General features: G+C 35.8%; 1 protein-coding gene and 1 pseudogene across 6 annotated transcripts in view; one reads left to right on the top strand and one right to left on the bottom strand.

Annotated features, from left to right (window-relative positions):
* LOC137938177 (katanin p80 WD40 repeat-containing subunit B1 homolog KTN80.4-like) overlaps positions 1-3,950 on the top strand; it is a 61,089-nt gene extending 57,139 nt beyond the window's left edge. For 5 of the 6 annotated variants that reach the window (XM_068783162.1, XM_068783164.1, XM_068783166.1 and 2 more), the window contains exons 16-19: positions 1,603-1,715; positions 2,500-2,616; positions 3,015-3,083; positions 3,208-3,950. In XM_068783162.1, coding sequence (XP_068639263.1) covers positions 1,603-1,715; positions 2,500-2,616; positions 3,015-3,083; positions 3,208-3,271 — 363 coding nt within the window. In that variant the 3' untranslated portion in view covers positions 3,272-3,950. The remainder of the gene's footprint in view (positions 1-1,602; positions 1,716-2,499; positions 2,617-3,014; positions 3,084-3,207) is intronic. The other variant, XR_011109871.1, reaches the window with a different exon arrangement.
* A 2,277-nt stretch (positions 3,951-6,227) lies between these two features.
* On the bottom strand, positions 6,228-7,018 carry LOC137939573 (peroxisomal 2,4-dienoyl-CoA reductase [(3E)-enoyl-CoA-producing]-like; annotated as a pseudogene).
* Positions 7,019-16,579: the final 9,561 nt, after the last annotated feature.

The raw sequence follows: 16,579 nt of genomic DNA, 5'->3' as shown, positions 1-16,579 counted from the left end.
GGTCTTGTACTCTGCTACCTGTTTTTTTTGTGGGTGATGGTTCCAACCTGAATTTTTGGACATATTGGTGGAATAGGGAAGGCCCCCTCAATTCTTTCCAAGCCCTTATGCAGCTCACGATTCGCTGAGATTTGATTGTGGCCAAAGCATGGAGGAATGGATCTTGAAACCTCCATTTGAGGAGAGGGCTTATTGATGAGGAAGCCTTCATTGTTTGCAATCTGGTTGATGACCTAAATTCTATTAAGATACAGGACCACGTGAATGACAAGATAATTTGGCTACCTGATGATAGTGGCTGCTTTTCTATTGCTTCGGCCTATAGGCATCTTAAGGGCCGGGTTCGGTCTTCTGATGATTACACGGTTCTTGTTGCTTAGAGTTTCAATGGCCCCTACGAAGTAAAATTCTTCCTTTGGAGTGCATGTCTGAACAAGATCCTTACCGTTGACAATCTCCGAAGACATGGCAATTCCTCCCCTTGCCCTCTTTGTCCCTTTCGCGACTCAGAAGAGGAAACTGTGAGTCACCTTCTCCTTCACTGCTCATTTGCTTGGCAGATCTGAGCTTCTCTTCTTAGCAGATTGGGTATTCATTTTTGTTTCTCCCGAGACCTTAGTGCGATGAGTCTTTTCCCTTTTGGGGTCAGCATCCCCAAATTGGGTAAGCTTCTTCTCTCTGCTTATATTGCCCACATCCCCTGGTATCTTTGGAGGGAAAGAAATAATTGAAGATTCAATGGCCAGTACAACATTGTTGACGAAGTTATTTGCTACACTACTGGCCTCATACTTGTATGGCTTCACACCAAGAAGGAGTTTAATTGCCTGAAGAATGTCCCTCTCCACACCAACTGCTGTGTGGCTGCCCAAATGTCCACTTCGACCTTGCCTCCCCCGGTTTGCGTGTTGGCAACCTCCACTGCATGGATCTCCACTTCATGGATCTCTTAAACTGAACTTTAATGGGAGTGCTATTGGCAAACCGGGAGTTGCAGGTTTTGGTGGTGTGTTCGATGATGCAGATAGCACCCTATTATTTCATATTCTGGTCCTCTAGGTGTTGCTGATTCTACTACTGGCGAGCTTTCTGCCCTTCTACATTGCCTTCTCATTTTTGTGACCGGTTTAGCGGCCCCCTCATCATTGAGGGAGACTCCAAAGTAGTGATTGGCTGGTGCGCTTCTCCCTGAAGCCCCTCATGGCATCATTGGAATTTTTTTCTGGATATTTTGGAACTTGCTTCTTCTATTTCATGTACTTGGTCTCATATTCCCTGATCAGCAAATTTTGTTGCTTACTCTTGTGCTAAACTTGGAACCTCTCTGTAATCTCTTGTTGTAAGGTGAGGTCTCTCTTAATGTATTTTCTGTTTCTCTTTTGTTTGTAATAAAATCATCAACTTTTCAAAAAAAGATATGAGTCCCTAAGATTTATCATGCTTGACAGTCACTAACAAAATAATTTTGCTATTAGAACATTTATTAGTTATTAAATTTCATGACTTTATTTGATATATTTTGAAAGTGGTCAGCTACATTGAGGTTCTTGTTGCTTCAATAATTATCTTTTTGGAATTAAGGATTCTTGTGATAATGTGCAGGTCCTTGCTGATGTAACTAGTATTTGGATGGAGAAAAGTGATGCTGTTACTCTGGACACATTTAGTTGTCTTTTACCACTTCTCACAAGCCTTCTTAAGAGTAACACGGACAGGTGAACATCAAGTAGTGGAAGTATCCAATTTTCTTTGATTTTCTTGGAGGACTTTATGGAAATTTCATGCAATTGACCTCACACTGGCGCAATAAGCACATAGAAGACTTATGGCCTTTCTGTGCTTCTATTAAGTGAAGTATTTGAACTCAGTTAATAGGGTATTTATTTGTCCTTTTTTTTTTGGAAATTTATTCCACAATATGGCTTTTTTAGAGTTTTTAAGTTATTGTTGAAATATATTAGAGGCTAGATTAGCTCTAGGAATAAATCAACTTTCTTTTTATTCATCATCTTATGTTGCATATATTGTAGCAAAGGAAATTGATTAATAATTTTTTATTCTAAATTTTCATCAGTTGCTATTCTATTGTGACTACAATTTGTGAAACACATTTAGCTGGTAATCAAATGGACCACCATGAGTTTAGCATTGATAAAAATCTTGTAGTCATGAGTTGGGAAAACGCCTCATTACTTTGGCAGGTCATTTCGTGGACCTCAACCCAACTTTAACAATTCTAAAGTCATTCACTTTGAAAATCCTTTCATCGGGTACTGTAATATGAGTATATTCTTTTGTTATTCAAAGTCAGTTACATTTCCTGAAAGGTTATTTTCCAAATGCAACATTAGCTCATAATGCACCATCGACGTGCTTTCTACTGTCAAACAAATCTCTAAGAATTTTGGGATCATTTAGTTTAATTAATTAATGGGTTATTTATTTTTAACTCAAAACCTTGGTGATGTTAAAATGCTGCTCTCTATTGTCTAATGTCAGGCATACTGGTATCTCCTTAGAGATGCTTCTGAAGTTGGTGAGAATCTTTGGGCCTGTGATCAGGTCGACATTATCAGCCTCATTGCCTGTTGGCATTGATCTTCAGGCAGAACAGAGGTGCGTATCACCTTTTCTTCTGGAAGATTGACTTTATTTGTATCCTAGCAATAAGTTATATGTAGCTGTTCTCTTTAATTTTGTTTGAGTAGGTCATCTATGTACATATTCCCTGTCACTTGGTGGGGCACAATTTAGTGACATAATGTAAATAACATGTGATGTCCCTTTCTGACAATTGAAGGTCCTGCAATTAGGACACAATTTAGTGACATAATGTAAATAACATGTGATGTCCCTTTCTGACAATTGAAGGTCCTGCAATTAGGACCATAGTTGTAGAATTTCCTTGTCTCTATTTCTTAGATTCACCATCCTACCTAGTTTTAGTAAATGAGTTCAATGAAATTTTGGCTTCTATAGAACTGCTTTGTACTTCTCACAATTCCTCTTTTCAGACTGGAACGTTGCAATCTATGCTTTATTGAGCTTGAGAAGGTCAAGCATAACCTGCCTTCTCTCACCAGGTTGGGCTTTTTTCTTTTTTTTCTTGGCATAATAAAAGGAGGAGAGGAGAAGAGTCTTAATTTTGAATATTAAATTTTTATTCTGAAATTTAACGTTTCTGAATTCTTTTCTTTTTCTGTTCAGGAAAGGAGGCTTGGTTGCAAAGTTTGCCCAGGAGCTGAATTTGGCTCTTCAAGAAGTGATGTGAGGACTATAGTTACAGATCTGTATATGCGTACCATAATTGCTCAGAAGATACATCATTTTGGCGCTGCCTATCTCTCTTTCAAATGAACGGTTTGAAATCTGATACCCTGATTTGCTTTTCTTGAAGTTACAAAGTGCAGTGCAATATCAAATTCTATTCCTTTTTTCCTCCTTTCTATTGTGCGGACGGTTTATATATGCTCCTGGGCTCTGTTTGCTTCTCCCATTTACTGACAGACATGAATTTTATCTGGAGCCTGATAGTGAAAAATTAGTGGTGAGGTCAGCAAACGTGTATGTAGACACTGAGGAGGAGCCAGGAATCCTTTCGTGACTGTGTTCAAGTCTAACAGATCATCTTTCCATGCTCTAACAAGCGACTGTTGAACCATCAAATTCCATTGTTGCTTATTTTATTGCCTAAAAGTTCAGTTGGATACACCTGCCGTACCGTTGTCTAAATAAAATATTAGTTGTTGCAAAAGAGCAGCTATGGTTATGATTCGTGTGTTAAATTTTATTTAGAACTAAGATTAATTGACATTCTCTATTTCTGATAACGATCCTGCGGGTTTTTTGGGTGATGAAGCTACGTAATGCGTGGGCAAAATCTTTTTTTGGGAGACCCACTTACAAGTGAGTGTATATGTGCGTTTAATTTTTTATATTGGAAAAAACTACATTGGCAGTTTTTTGGTTTACAAAATTGTAGGATATATAGCGAAAAAATAAATCCAGAAACTAGTTTAACCACTGAGTTGTTTAAAGGCAATAGCCCTGTTCTGTAACACCTCCTTGCAAACAGAGACAACGCACTGGGAGCCTTTCTTAAGCCTTTTGACAGCGCACTGTCCACTCTTTATGCTCCTTTACATTGTTTAACTGGTGTGTCAATAAGCTAAATTAGCTTTCTTTAATATTTGATATTGATACTTAGAGGCGTGCAATCAAAAGGTTGAATGTGTTAAAATGTGCAACTGAATAAAGGAAGACTGCCAAGCTAGAAGCAAACTATAATATGATACCATAAGAGATTTGTTAAAGGGAAAGGAAGTTGGATTAAGTGCAAACCGTAAGCCCCTCTTTACCTGTGATGGGATCAACCCCTCTTCAGTTTGGTTGGAAAAATGGGATACTGGGGAGAAGGGTCACTCTTGTTTTTACTTATTTATAAAAGATGTCTTAAATTTGGTTACGGCTATGTTGATTTTATAGGATCCCCTTTCTCATTTTTGAAAATAATCATAACTGGAAATACAATAACCAAATTACTGTATTCAGAACAAGATAACTAAAAAAGTTGTATTTGCAAATTAATTAGAAAATATTATATATTCAAATATAACTGGAACAATGTCATATTTTCAAATGTGGCTAAATTATAAATGTAATACACATAGGTACGAAAAAGTTTAAAAAGGAAAAAAGTAAAAAAGTAGCGGGCCCCTTTTTCTTGGTGAGGTAGGGATCACCGTTTTTTTCATTGTTAAGTACAACGACTACATGTTGCAAAACAGAAGAAAAAAGGGCAAAAGTGCTTTGCAACTTTTGAGGGTGGGCATTAGCTCTCTCTATCCCTCCCTGCTGTTGCAAAAACAGGAAAAAGGGAAGCCCATTGATTAACCAAACCCCTTTCAACAATGCTCTAACTCTAGTGTTGAATAGAATAACGGGAATATTATAGTCATTTTAATTCCTTGTTGCATCAAATTACGAGGAATACTTGATTTAAGAAACTGAGTTCACCATGGGACTCTTGATATCATATTACCACGAAATTGAAGTAGATTACGAAACATTTTTTTTTGCTGTTCATATAAGTAGCTCCAAAGATAGATCTTAAAACCTCAACGAAAAAAGTTGAATAAGTCAAAGTTACTTGAATTATTTTTTAATTTATATAATAAATATGAAAGGAGAACTACGGTAACAGTTGGCCCTGCAGTCTGTAGGGCGTCATTTGACTAAACTATCTCTCCTCATGATTCAACTTTTTTTCTAGCACAAAAAATCTTTTGCAATCATCTAGAATGAAAAAAAAGAGGATCCTTTACCAAATACAGACGAGGAGCATCTTGCAGCAATGCTTGGCCACCAACCACAATCCATCCAACAATCCACCATAGAAAAGAAGACCATGGTATTCGTAGGCCCCAACCTTTTGGCAAACCTGAGATTAAGATGGAAAAGTCAAGAAAAAAGTCTGACTAGACATAAATAAACTATAAAAAATATATGAACACTTCTTATTGTTTTTCTTAATCATGACAGGAATCCAGTTTTTCAAACAAATACAAATAAGGCACATCATCAATAATATCTATGCTGAGTGAAACTAAATAGGGTTCAGTAAATATGAGTGACACACAACCCGGTGTATCTTAACGATACACTCAGATCCCACCTAACAAAATGAACCATTATAACTTTTTTACCCAACCACCAGTTGAAACAAATGAAAAGCACCAATTAAAGAGATTTTCTCAACCCAAACACATCAAAGTATCAATGCATGATTGGTAGAAAAACACAAGCAAAGACAATGTTTTTAGTGTTTTTGTAAATGTTAGTTACCCTAAACTCTAACAATAGAAATACAAATAATAATATATAAAAAAAAAACTACAGTTGAAAACTCAAACCAATATCACCATATAGGTTGCTAAAAAAATTGAAAGAGTTTAGCACATAGTAAGAGTAATATGACTCCTCTAGGATTTGAATGCATGGAGCCATACCGTTAGGCCACAAACTCTTCTCAATAAAATGACCAAATTTCCAAATCGACCAAATTTTCACAGAGTAAGGAAAAATAAAAGCTTTAAAGAACGGAGTTTGCAGGAGAATGAAAATCTGGTTATTGCTGTCCAAATGAAATCGAGCTTCTTGAATTTTGTTGAATGGAAACCATTACAAGGTTGTAATTTATTTCTAAGCAATTATAAATAGTTATCATGTTATAGTTTACTCTTCATAACTCCAACTTGTGCAACTCTAGATTTCCTCTCAACAACCCTAGAGAGACATATTACAACTTCTCTTGAAATAATGCGCGGTGGGCTGAGTCATAGTCCTCCATCAACAACCAAAGTTGTTCCATTCACATATTTATGAGTGGAGGACAGAAAATTGGAGAATAAGATTCAAAATGATATAAGTAGGAAAGCAAAAACATAAATGAACCTTCTGTCAAATCACCGGTGGGGGTTCCATCCGCTAAATTTGTATGCAGAGTATATTAAAAAATCCCTATAATAGTGAATAATCACAAACCTGAATCAGAAGCCAGGTATATAGCAGCCATTGCAATATCCCATTTCTCCCCAAGTTTGTACTAGGGCATGGATTCCATGGCTAAGCTCACCAGTTCATGAGGTGCAAGTTTTCTCATCCTTGTAGTGTCTCCAATGGGTCCTGGTGCTATCCCATTTTACTTAGATATCATAGTCTGTCCCCCACTCCAAAACCAATTTCCTTGTAATATTATCCACAATTGCCTGTTAGGAGGAATAGGTGCATAGTAAAACTATCTGAAGTCAGGGGAAGCTAAACTATTGTTAAGTGGAATGTGGTTCATGACAAACCTTAATAGCCGATACATGGATGTGCAGTATGTTGTATAAAATAAAGTTGCACTGATGTTCAAAGTAAATCCCCTTGAAGATGAATCCTCTCTTCCTTGGGCTCCTTTCTTTAGATATTTTAGTGCTTCATGGCACATTGAGAAAATTCCAACAAAATTAATGTCCATAACGGCAACATGGATAAAGGACAATGGAAATTACTTAGTAACCTCGGAAGCCAAGAGTAGAGGGCCATGGTCCTAAAATGCATATGAGTAATGTGATTGTTTAAGATTCTTTGTGAAACTAACCACAAGCAATTGTGAACAATAACAACTATGGATTTTATTGAGAGGCATATTAGGAATGTTTTGGAACACCTAAAATGAGGACATTTCTAATGGGACTGTGCAAGTTCTCTTATCTACTACAATAAGAAAAAAATGTTAAACATGAAAAAGAGTTTCACCACCAAGCATTGAGAAGTCAAATGGTTTTTACTAGAAGTAGGGCTTGTTCATAGAAATAATGGCTAAACAAAATCCAGTAGAGACATAAATTATTATATCTACAAATGCAATTAATAATGCTACAAATTTTCTTATCAGATATGAAATGTTCCCACACAAATGAAACCAAGAGGAGTACGTCTATAATCAACTGGATCCAATAATATAACTATTTTATGTGGACAACAAAGAACATTGAACATTCATTATAGTAATAGAGGAAAACAACATGTAACATGAAAAAAAAAGTCATTGACGTATTGATGATTAAACTCGAATGATGTGTGAAGTGAAATAAATCTGCAACCATAAAAACATAGTGTTGGACTCGAACATGAATAAAAAGAACCACTCAAGATTAATCAAAAGAAAACAAAAAACGCATCGACAACCGTCTTTACAGAAATTCAAATTCCAACACACATAGACTTAAATTCCAACCCACACAAAGAGTGATAAATCCATTCACTTACTGTGACTACATTAAGCAATTTATCTGGTTGATTATATCCAACAAAACAAGAATATACAATCACACTAGTATGATATTTATGATACAGAGTGCCCTTAACCCTGCGTCTATAGGAAGACACATAAGACCCATAAGTTAAGGTCATGCATTGACGACATAAAAAAAGGACAAGAAAAAGGTGATAATATACAAACATTCCTATAATTTAAAAGTTTTTAATGAATTTTATACACCATTATAGCATTATAAAGTTAGAGAAGTATGTTATATTATAATATGTCATAATATATTATAGAAGTATAATATTTATTACAAAGTTACATTATGCTGCATTATAATTTTTCATGTATATGTTACAAATATTTTCTATATATTATGGTCATTATGCTTCATTTATTCATCTAATAGTTTACTCTAGATTAACATTTTTTTTTTCAATTTTTTTGTAACTTGTAAGAGTGACTCATATTGTAATCCTCAATATACTTGTTACAACTAAGCAAAACAAAAGATTATTTGATCAAAGAAAATTTGAGTTTGCTTTAATCGCTCCAACTAAAGTTGATTTAATGGAGTATTTACCCCTGCCTCTCTCCCTTGTAATTGATTCTTGTTTGATCGTGTCATGGGTAATTCTTATTTCCAATGCGAATTTCATTTTCGTGTCCTACATATCCGATCATTTCGTCTTGTCACCGACTGCCGTGAATTGGTTCTTACAAATTGATTAAAACTAAGCACCCTCTCTAGTTGGATCAAGTTGTCCGATTATAGGGAAGACTATTCAGCAATTTAATTATAGTCGATTACGTGATAAAAGCAATATTTTTTGTACACGAATAACAAAACTCCAATTCCAGCCTATGCCATGTCGTCTCGTTCTCAATGATCTCAGTTTGTGATCCACAGGGAACGAAAGACAAAGACACAACATTGTTCATGCCATGTCCCAACCTTGTCACTCTGTCCAATGCTGAAAATCGTCGTAATCGTCCTTTCACCTCCTTCGAGTCCCTATAAATACCCGCTCACCCACAATGCCTTCCTCCCAAAACCTGAAATCTTGAGCACATCCCTCTATATTGGCAGTGTCGGCTTCCTTCGTTCCTGCCCTTTGTCTTCTAGCCTTGCTTCTAAACTTTGGCAGGAGCGCTCAACAGGGAGTGGGAAGGCTTGGGGGAATTGAGAAGGTCAATGGTGTGAAGTACAATAGGGAAGTTCAGGCTCTAGGGAGGTTCTATGCCGAGGAGTACGGGGAAACCCATAACGTCGGAGACAAACATCTTTCTCGGAGGTGGTGAAGGCGCAAGTGGTGTCTGGGATGAAATACTATATGAAGATTTCTGCCTTGAAGGGTGGTGTCCCCAAGCTGTTCAATGGAGTCGTGGTTTAGTGTTTATGGTTTTTAGGGTTTTAAAGGTTTAAAGGTTTAAGTGTCTAATGGTTTAAGGATTTTAGAGGTTAGGGGTTAAGGGTTTTAGGGTTTAGGGGTTAGTGCACCCCCACCCTCCCAGGAGATGTAAACCATTCTTCTATGACTCCATTGTCTGGTGGAGTCAATTAGAGATTCGATGTTCATTGTGGTAGAAGATGAGTTAAACTGTGAAGCTTTTTCCAGATTTAGTTGCATATGAAGGGGGCATCCATTCTTCTTCTTTTTTTCTTTTTTTTTTCCTTTTTTTGAAATTGGGGCTTGTATTTTTACTAGACATCTAATTAACCATTTTGGTTTATGGTAATATTTTTCATTAGTTTTGATAGATTTTGTTTTTTGAGGATTGAATTCAATAGTTTTCATACGATAGTTATGATTTTATTTAAAATCCGTTAATCTGTAATAAACAGTTACTTTGACGTCTTATGGTTTCAGTTATTTTGCATCCTTTTTTTGGGCTTTACAGGTAAGTGATTTAAAATATGTAACCCAGGTGGACCGGAACCACCTAGCTCTGACACCCACCGTTTCCGTTCCCTACCGCTTCACCCGAGATTCGAACGCGGAATGTGGTGCCCAACTCTGATACCATGTCAAACACCTAGCCAATAGGACTTCCCACGAGGTCACCCATCTTAGTACTATTCTCGCCCAAGCTCGCTTAACTTCAGAGTTCTGAGTCAGACGCCCCGCCAAAACAACTCAACGGATTGGTCTGTTAAGTGCGGAAAGCCAAGTACCTAACCCAGGTGGACCGGAATCACCTAGCTCTAACACCCACCGTTCCCGTTCCCTACCGCTTCCGCCGGGATTTGAACGCAGAATGTGGTGCCCAGCTCTGATACCGATTCAAACGCCTAGCCAATACAACCCAAAAGACCTGTCTGTTGAGTTGTATTGGTTAGGCGCTTGACACTTTTATCCCTAGTTTCTCATCTTATCTCCCTTTTGGAGTAGTCCATATTATATTATGATATGTGTGTTGTCTTTTTGAAGTATAAGGGGTATGAACTTTTGGAAATTTATGATTTTCCCCACTTTGTTGATGTTTTAAGTTTTTTCGTACTTGTCTTTATTGCCAAATTGTGTGGCATTAGTACCTAATAGTAGTTGGTTGCAATCTTAGTTTTCTTTTCAATGTTCTGTTTGAAACGTGTTTAGGGTTTAGGGTTTAGGGCATTAGGGTATAGGGTATTAGGGTATTAGGGTATAGGGTATTAGGGTATTAGAGTATTAGGGTTTAGGGTAATCTATATGACCAATATTATATTATTAATTAGTAATCATTATCGTGCGTCTATTATTACTTAATACTTATTAGTCACTGCATATATTAATTACTTATTTATATAAATTATTTGTTATTGTTATTATTTATTACTATTATCAACAATTATTACTATAAATTACTGAACTTATTAATTATTTTAGATTATATTACTAATATTGTTTAATAATTATTTCTATACGTCATACTTACAATTACTCTATACTTATTAGTTATTATTTCTATTAATTATATATATAGAATAATTATTATTTATTATTATTACTAACTATTATTATAAAAATTATTACTCAAAAAATCGATTAAATGTAAAAAAAAAATTATATCTATATTAAAAATATTGATTGTAATAATTTCATACTTAATAATTATTATTACTCTATTATTATATTTAGTAGTAGTTATTTTTTTAACTATTACTGTAAAAAAATAATTTTTTATTTATTTCCTTATAAATAATAGCATAATTATTTAATAATTAATCAATTAATATGTAATAAATTAGTAATTATGGTACTACATTAGCTAAACTTAGATGCCCTAAATTGGGGCATATTATCCCCTTAAAAGGAACTAGAAGGGTCAATAGAAACGTAGCGATCTTGTCTTAATTTGATTTTGTCGTCTCCAATTGGGTATTAGTGGTTCAACGCAGAAACAATTGAAGGGGTCAAAGAAAATAGCTGAATTGGTTTGGTGTGACTCGACCTGGCAAGCCATCAATCCACTAAAAAGCTCAATCTAGTTAAAAGTCAGCTTCATAAAAAATGGTGCCATTTTGAAACAATGCTCTAAATGATTTTCCATCTTTTTTAACACGGTTTCATCTTCCTTTGTCTCTTCACTTTCTTCTTAATTTTTCCTTCCTAGAGAAAGGCAGCATAGGGCACCAATAGTACAACCTTGGTGCAAAGTGGTCTTGTGTGGTGACGTTCTAATACTTCTTGTGCCGGTGTGAAGCTTTTTATCGCTCCTTACCAATATTACAACCTTTGCCTTTGCCACAAGATTGTATAAAATATGCAGGTTAGTCCTTTTTAGATTTTCGGTTAATAGGATTTGAAGATTTCCTCAAACCCTAACGCAGCATGCTGGGTTTGCTTATATTTGTTAGATTTGAACACAAGTCTTAAAATGATATCCACTCATATAAACATTTGTAAGCCTACTTGTTGGTTTTGATATGTGACTTGTTGAACAGAGATGTAAATGTTCTATCACTCCTTGTGTGGTGATGAGCCTTTGTCGGTGAGACAAGAAATGTATAAGGTAAGCTGTTTAGAGTTTTTTAGATTTCATGTTAATAGGGTTTTTGGATTCCCTCAAAGCCTAACATAGCGTGTTGGATTTGCTTTTCTATTTGAAATTTGAATTGAATTTTAAAATATTAGCCGGTCCTATCCAGATCTGTAAATCTAAACCATAAACCCTAAGTCTACCTGTTGATTTTTATATGTCCCTTGTTTCAACTATCAACTGAAGCTCGCAAGTCTTATCACCCTGGATATTTGAGAGCCTCCTGATAGGATTATGGTACATGTACGGAGGAAATAGCCGATAGAAATTGACAACAAACAGGGGATAGACGATGATGAGACACAAAATTTGTTATGGGATGAGAAGTAGAAGGCATGGTGCATGATTTAGGCTCTTTCCTAATATCAATAGGACGTGTATCATATTCTGGGCCAAACATCCCTTGTTATTATATAGTCGTATCACTTCCTCTCACTGATATCCATTTCGTTCCCACTTTCCCTTTGAATATTTTATCGGTTAGTCAGTTCACCAAACATTTTAATTACTCTATCACTTTCTCACCCTCTTCATGTGTATTTCAGGATCTTACAACGAAGCGGGTGATTGGTGGAGGTCGTGAACAAGGGGGGGTTCTACTACCTAGATGTGCCACAAATAAATACCGCATCCACCTGTGACACTGAAACCAAGTTATGGCACAACTGGTTAGGACATCCGTCCACCCAATCTCTTCATCATTTTTTTCCTAAAGTGCGATCAAACCTTCAAGTGTGAATCATGTCAAATTAGTAAACATCAAAGGTTTACATACTCACCTCATCTAGAAATTAAAAGTGTCTCTCCTTTTTCGTTAATTCATACTGATGTATGCTCCAACATTTCTCACGTGAAATATTTTATTAAATTCATTGATGACTTCTCGTACCACTTGGTTATTTTTGTTTAAAGAGCGTTCTGAAATACCATTGATATTTAAATATTTTTATGCAATCGTACTCACTCAGTTTGGGCAGCAAATTAAAGTCCTTTGGTCGGATAATGCCCAAGAATACATATCCAAAGATTTTGACTCATTTTGTTAAGAAAATAACATTATTCATCAGACATCATGTGCCTACACCCCTCAACAAAATGGTGTAGACGAATGAAAGAAATTTTTCAAACAACTCTCATTACATTTTTTTTTTTTTTTTTGTGAAAACTACTCTTTACCTTATTTTGTCAGATTTTTCACCCTATAATATAGAAGGGTGCTTTGTCCTTAGGCCTCGACTTATGCAAGGCAATTAATTTCATATTGTTGCAATTGGGGTTAAGTAATAGAATCTAATGTAGGGTTGTTTCTATAATTTTGTTAGTATTGTGTCCTCTTCTGATGCAGATTATCTAGAACACCCTTTCAATATTGAAGAAATGGATCTGGCCTCTCTTGGCCTTCCTAAGGGCAAATCCCTTGGTCCAAATGGTTTCAATGGTGAGTTCTATCACAAATTCTGTGGAGTAGTAAAAAATGATGTGTATGCATTTGTTCAAAAATGATGAATACCTTATAATTCTTTGGACTACACTTTAGAAACTAGTCTTCATTATATAAGTATGTTTTTTGAGTAAACTAGCCAAATGAATCAAATGTAATCTGACTTGATCCCTTAAAAAATATTAGCTCATTTGGATCAAATTGAGTTGACCAATTCTGGTTTATGCTTTTATTGAGCTTCTACTTTCACATCCTTATTTACATAGTATCTTTTGTGATAGAGAAATTGATCTTATATTTGGACATCCAAATAATCACTTTAATATTTGATTTTGATAGGTCATTTGCATAGTTATTAGAATTTGGGGGAAGAGTTTCAAAAATCCAAGTTCTTAAATATTTTAAGTTTAAAATTAACTTAAGATTTACACTGAGCCTATATCACAACAAAAAAACCGGTTCTACCATTAAGAAAACCAGACAGTGAATTTAATTTTGGTGGAAGAAACACCACTTCTATATTTAGGGTTTAGAGTTTGGGGCTTAGGTGGGGGTTTATGGTTTAGGTTTTAGGGGTTTGGGTGGTTGGGGGGTTGAGGGTTTTTTCGGGATTTAGGGGTTTAGTGGTCATAGTGGGGGTTTTGGGGTTTAGGGTTTAGAAAAATACGAAAAAAGTACCTCATAGTTAGAGAGTCATTAACCCTAAAAATAGGGGTACTCTAGGCATTCTTCTTTTTTGGGTGAAGGCCATCTGGATTGGATTTCCGAGGCACATGTACTTCCCGATAAAAAGATTTTAAAAAATTCGAAAAGAGGAAAATAGAATAGAAAAAAACGATAAAAAAACTACAATTAATTAAAGATATTATGGATTGTGAAACATAAAACGTTGTTATATTTCGGTTTGTGGAGAATAGAATAAAGATAAAAAGAGGGGTATTTTGGTACTTCTCAATAAATAATTTTAAAAAACATAAAAAGGAATATAAATATTAAAGAAGAAAAATTTATATCTTTTGGGAAACGGGCAATTGGATTTCCGAGGCACGGAGCGCTCTTCCTTCGGATTTCGAGGCATCTCATTGAACCCCGAATGGCAGGTGAGTTGGGTGTAGGGTTTAAAGAGGCTCGGGTAGGAGAAGATAGCAAAGAGGAGTGTAGGGTATGCGATTCTCCCACTTGCATCTCGTTCCCCATTCTTTCCCTCTCTTCTCGTTTTGCCCCGCTCACCTAACCCTTTTCGACTTCCCCGCCGATGGCTAGCCCTGTACCCTCGCCTTATTCCCTTCCGCATCTCCTCGCTGTCGTCCTCTTCTTCTTCCTCTTCCTCGCCGTCACCACTCTTGCCACTCCTCATCCTTCTTTTTTCCCTCGTCCTCATCTCCGGTGACGCAGTCACCCTCTGGTTGCCATTCCACCGCAAGGTACGAAAGTCTGGCTTTTTTTTTTTTTTTTTTTTTTTGCTTATTCTTCTTAAATTTTTGATTAATTTAGTCATGGAGTGCACTTTTATTTTTATTTACATTTTGAATATTTTCGATAATCTCCTTCGCTTTCTGGTTTAGGGTTTCAGTTTTTAAAATATTGTAAAGCGATGTCTGTATTCCTCCCGCTGTGTGCAGGAAGAAGATCACTGTGATGGTTTCTTATTGTTAGTTTTAGGGTTTAAGGTGTCCTAGAAGACAGATCCTTGCTCTTCTCCTGAAACTCTTGGCTTTCTGAACTATGTCAGTGCACACAGCATGGCTGTTTCTAGGTTCCAGATGTGTCACCTGCTTGAATTCTAGCTTTGCAATCTGGCCGTGCCTTGTGCACTAACAGACCTCTTGTTCCTCATTTATTTCTATTATATACATTTTTTGGCCCTCCAAAAAACCCAAATTCGTCTTTTTACTCGCCCATGTCTTATGAACTTATCATCTTGTATTGCCATATGCTCCAACACCCTAAACCCTAATCCTTGAATTTCCTTGTCAACATTTGTGCTGTTTGCTTCTACTCCCTTGTTTTCTTTTCTTGTTTGGTGTCAGTCACACATTGTTTCCAGCATTAAAATTTAATTTTTCCAACTATTAAAAAGTTTATTTTTTTTTTCAAAATTTCCCGTTTGGAAGACTTTGATGAAACACCTTGCTCGAGTAATGTGGTTTTTTCTCCTCACCATTGATGTCTAATCACTCTACTACCGCTTCTCTGTTTTTACCAAAGATCCTTGGCTTGTGCACCATGCTTCTCCTCAATCTGGTGTGCTGTAATTTTGGCCGTCTCCTATCCTCTTCTTAGTCCTTGATTTTCTTCCAAATCCGTTCCAAAGTTCGCCACTTGTGTCCTACAACTTCCACTTATCACTAGTACATGGAAATTTTTGGGAACATCTAGAATATCTGTTTGAAAGTGTTCATCCAGGTTCATATTCTGCTGGGAAATGAGTCACTCTCCTTGTCAAGCACAAACTTCGAGAAGCAAATAATCTTTAACCCTAGCAAATCCAAGAAGTAAATTACATCTACTTACCTACTTTAATCATATTTTAATGCTTTGGCATTATCTTTTTGTTGCAGGTAACTGTGTTCAAACAACTAGGTGCTACCTATTCTGGTGCTCTCTCATTTACACTTAACATTCTTTTGTTCTCCCCTTGATCTGGTCTCTTTCTGGAACTTGTTACCTCAGACCAGTCTGGATTTAACTGCAGTTCCATTTGATACTCTATTGACCACTTACCTTTTACTAGTTACTTGATTTTTGATCTGACTATGAACTCATATAGTGGATCTTATCTTCAACAAATGGAGTTTTTTTTTTATTTTTTACTCTTTTGAAATTCTTAAAGACTGATTTACCATATTATCTGCCCTAGGGTTTTGGGTATAGGGTGTCGATTTTCATTGTGGCAAAAGATGAGTTAAACTGTGAATCTTTTTACAGATTCAGTTGCATCTGAAGGAGGCATATATTCTTCTTCTTTTTTTTTTGAAATCGGGGCATGTATTTTTACTAGACATCTGATTACCCATTTTGGTTTTTGGTCATATTTTTCATTAGTTTTGATAGATTTTGTTTTTCCAGGATTGAATTCAATAGTTTTCATACGATAGTTCTGATTTTATTGTTTATCAACTAATCTGTAATAAACAGTTGCTTTGAGGTCTTATGGTTTCAATTATTTTGCATCCTCTTTTTGGGCTTTACAGGTTAGTGACTTAAAATATGTAATTCTCTAAATTGTTTTTTCCCATGCTAAGTTTAAATGCAAAATGACCTGATTTTACTTTTTTAATTTCTTGGTTTCTCATCTTATCTCG

The sequence above is a fragment of the Aristolochia californica genome, unplaced genomic scaffold (assembly GCF_029961685.1).
Source record: "Aristolochia californica isolate CCGP_79_NKW_82.1479 unplaced genomic scaffold, dmAriCali1.0.hap1 SCAF_8, whole genome shotgun sequence".
NCBI lineage: Eukaryota > Viridiplantae > Streptophyta > Magnoliopsida > Piperales > Aristolochiaceae > Aristolochia > Aristolochia californica.
The sequence above is the reverse complement of the archived record's forward strand: the minus strand, read 5'-3'. Positions and strand labels throughout refer to the sequence as shown.